Below are 5,798 nucleotides of genomic sequence, written 5' to 3'. Positions count from 1 at the left end.
AAGCATTAACAATTTTCAAAATATTGTGGAAAAAGAATCCAAAAAATTAAAGGAAAAACGTTGCAATTTTACAAGATTAATGTAAATAAAGTTAAGGTTTTTAAAGATTTCGAACAAAAGTTCAGAGGCTTTTTAAAATTTTGAAAGAGTGTAGAAGACTTTATAGGAAAAAATTTTCAATTTTTTAAGATTAGATTATTTTTAAAAAATCGAGTAAAATTTAGAGATACTTTGATATTTGAAAAAGATTAAAATTCCATGAAATCGCCAATATTAATTAAAATAAGTAGAAATCCTTTGAAATCCCTTGAATATGAATTAAACTAAAATGATTAATTAAATTTACAGAAGAAAAACCGTTGTAATAAAATGCACGAGCGCGTTTTTAAATAAAGTTTTATTTAAATCCTAAATAGTTTAGTTTAAAATAAATCGAATTAAAACAAAGTTTAATTACAACAGATAATTTTATAAGCAAAAAAAAAGAAACTTTCACTACTCGCGGTAACATATTCCAGTTTTGAATAGAATAATTTTCTAGATGTAAAACGAACAATTTTATATTATTAAATGTCGCAGATTTAAAGAAAAAAGGTGAAATTTTTCGAGAAAAGGGGTAAAAAGAGCCTAAATACCTACTTTTTATATCCCTTAGAATCTGTATTATTGGAATCTGTATCCTGGAGATCTGCATTCCTGTATTTTTTTCTCATTTTGTACGCGTATATTAATCTTGATGGATTTCCGTCCGCATCTAAAGCTTCTTCCGAGTTTTCTCCCTGACAGTTATTAATTACTTCATTCAAAGTTTGGTCAACAGAAGGTATGTGCAGTCGATCAAGCATTTTCGTTTCCTCCTCAGTTTCGTGCAAATACAAAGACGGAATAGCGTCCTCTGTTATTCGCCGCATTCCATAAACGAGTCCATACCGAAAAAAATCATCAGTAAAGTGAATTGAACACACTGTTGAACTTTTTTTAAGTGGCGGTGGATCTTCTTTTCCTATCACCTCCAACCACTTTTCCCTCAATGCTTCATCCGCGGGAAATCTAAAAATTATTACGTTATTAATTATATCAACAAAAAAAAATCACCGTTTACTCATTTTGTTCATCGGTGGAGAGAGCAGAAAATCTGCTCAGAATTTCTATACTTAATCTTCTTGTTTAACAATTCTTTTTTTTTTAAATTAAAGCATTACAGTTAAATATCCATAATTTTAGTTGAAAATTTATCTTTGAAATTTATCCTTAACAAATTTTATTAATTTAACTTATTTAATTTATTTTTTATCCAAAAAATTTATCCCTGGAACATTTGTGTTGTTGTTGTTGATAGTTCCAGTTGTTTTCAAAGTATAATTTTTCATAGTAGAGAGTTATTCAAGTATTTTTAATTTTTTCAAACAATCGACTCAAAATATATATAATTTTCGCAAATTCATCATAAATAATGTTTTTTTCAGTTCCTAGGTTTTCAAATAAGACATAATTAATCAATTCTTGAATTTGTCTCTAAAGTCCACGAATTAAGTAATATTTCAAACAAAGTTTTATTTTATCTTCTAAAACTTGGAATTCAGTCCATCTTTAAGTAAAAGTAATATGGGCACTATATTGATTTTTCAAAGTAGATTAATGTCTAGCGAAATAGTTGAATTTTCAAACAAAAAGATTAATTTTCTACCAAAAAAGACGAATTTTCAATAAAACGCATGAATTCTCAACCAATCAGTTGATGAATTTTCAACTAAAAAAGTAAAATTTCAACAGAAATAGTTGAATTTTGAATTTAAAATATGTTTTCAATCAAAAATGGAATATTTATATTTTTTAATTAAACAAATAAACTTTAACAAAAAAAAAAAAACAGCGAATGTTCAACAAACTAATTTAATTTTAAACCCAGGAGATGAATTTTCTACTAAAATGATGCATCCTCAATAAAAACGGAATTTTGAACAAAGTACAGTTTGACTTTTAACCAGGTAATTTTATTTTCGAACAAAAAATTAATTCTCAACTTTAATGATGAATATTTAACTGGAGTACTTAAATTCTCACGCAAAACAGGAAGATTAATATTTTACCAAAGAAAACGAATTTTCATCAAAATACATAAACTTTCAGCTAAAAAGATTAATTATCAAAGAAGAAAGATTAATTTTTAACCAAAAAGACGTCTTTTCAAAAAAATTAATTTATAATGAAATAGTTCAATTTTAAGTTGTAAATAACTTTGCAACCCAACTGATAAGTTTTCAAGTAAAATTATTAATATTTAATTGGTAATGTGGAATTTTCCACCAAAAAGATCAATTTTCAACAAAGAAGATTAATTTATACCAAAAAAGACCAATTTCAAGTTAGAAAAAAAATGAGAAAAAAACAAATACATGAATTTTGAACTAAGAAAGATCAACTATCAACTGAAAATTAAATTCTTAAATTTTCAGTTAAAGAAATTAATTTTCAATCACAAGAGATAAATTCCCAACTAAATAAGTGAATATTAAACTGAAATAATTACATTTTCAAAGTTGAATTTTCAACTAAAAAGTATCAATTGTCAACAAAAAATGGAATATTTAAATTTTCAGTTAAAAAATAAATAAATTTTCAAATAAAATTATGAATCTTTAGCTGGTAAAGTGGAATTTTCCACCTAAAAGGTAACTTTTCAATCATGAAGATTAATTTTTACCAAATAAATACTAATTTCAAGTTAATTTTTTTTTTTAAATAAAGTTAACTTTTCTATTGAAGAAATTAATTCTCGATCATAAAAAATAAATTTTCATTTAAAATAATAGATATTTAAATGTAATACTTCAATTAACAAAAGGAGTTGTCAAACAAGAAGATTAATTTTCAAAAATAAGATTACTTGTCTATTATAAAAGAACGATTAAAAAAAAACGTGAATTATCAACTAAAAACCTTCAATTACTAACCAAAAATGGAATAGCTAAATTTTAAGTTACGAAAATTCGTTTGCTACCAAAAGGATAAATATTCATTTAAAATTACGAATATTTAACTGGAAGACTTAAATTTTCTAAAAAAAATACCACTTTTCAATAAATACAAACAAAAAAAACGATTGTCAAAGAAGATTAATTTGCAAAAACGAAGATTATTTTTCTAGCAAAAAAGACGATTGTGAAAAAATACATATATTTCAAAAGAAATAGTTAAATTTTCAACTAAAAAAGAAAAAATTTCCAACCAAATAGTTGCATTTCCAACTAAAAAAGATCAATTACCAGCCAAAAATGGAAGTCAAATTGTCAGTTAAAAAAAAAATGAATTTTCAACTAAAATAATGAATCTCCAACTGAAAATTATAAATGTTTAAATAAAATAATTAAATTTTCAATCAAGACAATTTCTACCAAAAAGGCGAATTTTCACATAAAAAATACAATTCTGCCACGAAAAATTAAATACTGAAATTTTTAGTTTGAAATATGAATTTTGAACGAAAAATGTACATGATATTTCAACTAAAAAAGATTATTTTTAACATGAGTTGAATCTTTAACTAAGGAAGATTTTTCAGCCAAGAGAGAAAAAATTGTAAGCGAATTGTTGAATTTTAAGGTAAAATATTACACTTTTGATCAAGAATATTAATTTTCTACCAAAAAGAACGAATTTTCAAATGAGAAAGAACAATTTTCAACCAAGAAATAATATTTTAATTTTCAGTTAAAAGGACTAATTTCAATTCAAAATAAAACAACGAATTTGAAACAAAATAATTAAATACAGTACCCGTCAAAGAGTGATAAGTCCTTTTTATAGGCTAGGAAAGTCAAATGTATCATAAATTCGTACTTTTTTGGACACTTTATAAATAGTGCTAAAGAGATTGTGATTTATAATAAAAACTTTTAATATATATTAAATTATCAAAGGAAAAATAGCTTTATTAAACATTTTATTGTACTTATTTTACGTACGTACTTGTGAAACGATAAATTAGACGTTTTATAGGGCCTTCGGCCGCAAACATAACATTTAGTCATAGTTAATATTACCCACAAACACTTTTATCATGAAAAAAACTCAATATTTATAATCAGGAATCAATAAATGCCACCTTCTGATGACAAATTTATGATTAATGGACTGTAATGACAATTGACAATCACTATGCAGTATGCACCTGCAATGAACGACTAAACAGCTGATTCCAAGAGCGCCCTGAGTTACTGCGCTTGCGTTGGAGCCGAGTGCTGGTTCGCCTCAGTTGGCGGGCAATTCAAAATGTGTATTAAAAAGATTTTTCTAATAAAAATATTTATTATAAAATACACAAGAATGTATATAAACTATATAAATTTTTATTGTACGCAGGAAAAAATGTAGAGATACATATTTTCTACATAACAGTTAATTTTTATTAAATTCTAATTAAACCCATTTTTAATTGCGCGCCAAATGCCACCAATCAGCTTTCGACTTTAACGCAAGCGCAGTAGCTCAGATCACCTCGCTCTGACGTTTCAAGTATGTAAAAGAACAAACACAACAATCGTACGTGCCGTTCAACGTAATAAAACAAAACATTTTTTTTAGTTTTTATCGTTTTTATTCGTTTTTATAAATAAAAAGTAAACATAACAGATTTTTTATCCGTTAACTAACTTTTCACCTAAAAATTTCCAATAAATCTGCCATTGTTATAATAAATCCGGATAATTTAATCGTAAGAAAATTGAAAAAGTAAAAGGCGTAGAAGAGAAACTAACCTATAACATTCTTTAGGTCGATTAGGTCCTTTTATTATCACGCGGGAAACGAACAACACATGAAATTATAAACAATTATACATGTTTTATTAACTTATTGGACCGATTTTCATGAAAAAGTGCCAATGAAAATAATGTCATGTCGAAAAAGGAGAAAGCGTGGGCAGCTGATGACTGCGAAAGTTGGGTAAGAGAAGTTTGTTTACATTTTTGTTAACGAAAGCGATACTGCTGACTTTTAGCGGCTGTTTTCAGGTTGTTTACCTGTTAACTTTCATTAAACTTTACAAAATTTTCTGCATTATCAATTTTTTAATCAAAATTTTAAAATAAGTTATTTTATTTCATGATAAAATTTATTTCTTATTTGCACGTCATATTGATTAAGGAGAACATTTTAATTTCAAATGAATTTTAAATTTTGACAAATAATTATGATCCTTAAATTTGCTACCGGATTATAATTCGTAAACTTTTTCACAAATGCAAAGAAATGAAAAATATGAAATTATAGACAAAAACTTAGAATATTTTAATTTTACTAAACTTTCAATGATTTTAGACAAACTGAATTTCTATTTCAAAAGATATGTAGAAGTTCGAGAAATTTTGAAAATAATCGAAAACAATTTTAATCTCGAGAAAATTTCAAAACATTCCAAAGATTTTCTAAAAATTTGATGAAATGTAAGAGATTTTAAAGTAAAATCGGTGAATTTTGCAAGATTGCAACATTTTAGAAAAAAAGCGAATAAGTTTAACGAGATATTTAGAAGTATGAAAATGATTGGAAAATAATTTAAAATTTGAAAAGATTAAAATTATTTTCTTGTAAAGTGTATATTTTTGAAGATTTGGACCAAAAAATTTGAAGTGATTTCTTTTTTTATTGAAACAGTAGTTTTAAGAGAAAATGGAAAAATATTTTAAAACCATTAAAATTCGAAAAATAGTTTAGAAAATTTTAGAGCAAAATCGTTTAATTTTTCAAAAGTACAGATTTTTAGAAAAATTTTTAACAAGTTCAAAGAGATATTTAGA

General features: G+C 25.1%; 1 protein-coding gene across 2 annotated transcripts in view; it reads left to right on the top strand.

Annotated features, from left to right (window-relative positions):
• Nucleotides 1–4,582: 4,582 nt before the first annotated feature.
• Nucleotides 4,583–5,798, top strand: part of LOC117167411 (DNA repair protein REV1) — a 23,983-nt gene continuing 22,767 nt past the window's right edge. Inside the window, exons 1-2 of one of the 2 annotated variants that reach the window (XM_033352314.1) lie at nucleotides 4,583–4,714; nucleotides 4,774–4,944. In XM_033352314.1, coding sequence (XP_033208205.1) covers nucleotides 4,897–4,944 — 48 coding nt within the window. In that variant the 5' untranslated portion in view covers nucleotides 4,583–4,714; nucleotides 4,774–4,896. Of the gene's footprint in view, nucleotides 4,945–5,798 lie in introns of both variants that reach the window. The other variant, XM_033352313.1, reaches the window with a different exon arrangement.

This window comes from Belonocnema kinseyi, chromosome 2, assembly GCF_010883055.1.
Source record: "Belonocnema kinseyi isolate 2016_QV_RU_SX_M_011 chromosome 2, B_treatae_v1, whole genome shotgun sequence".
In the NCBI taxonomy this organism is placed as follows: Eukaryota; Metazoa; Arthropoda; class Insecta; order Hymenoptera; family Cynipidae; genus Belonocnema; species Belonocnema kinseyi.
The sequence above is the reverse complement of the archived record's forward strand: the minus strand, read 5'-3'. Positions and strand labels throughout refer to the sequence as shown.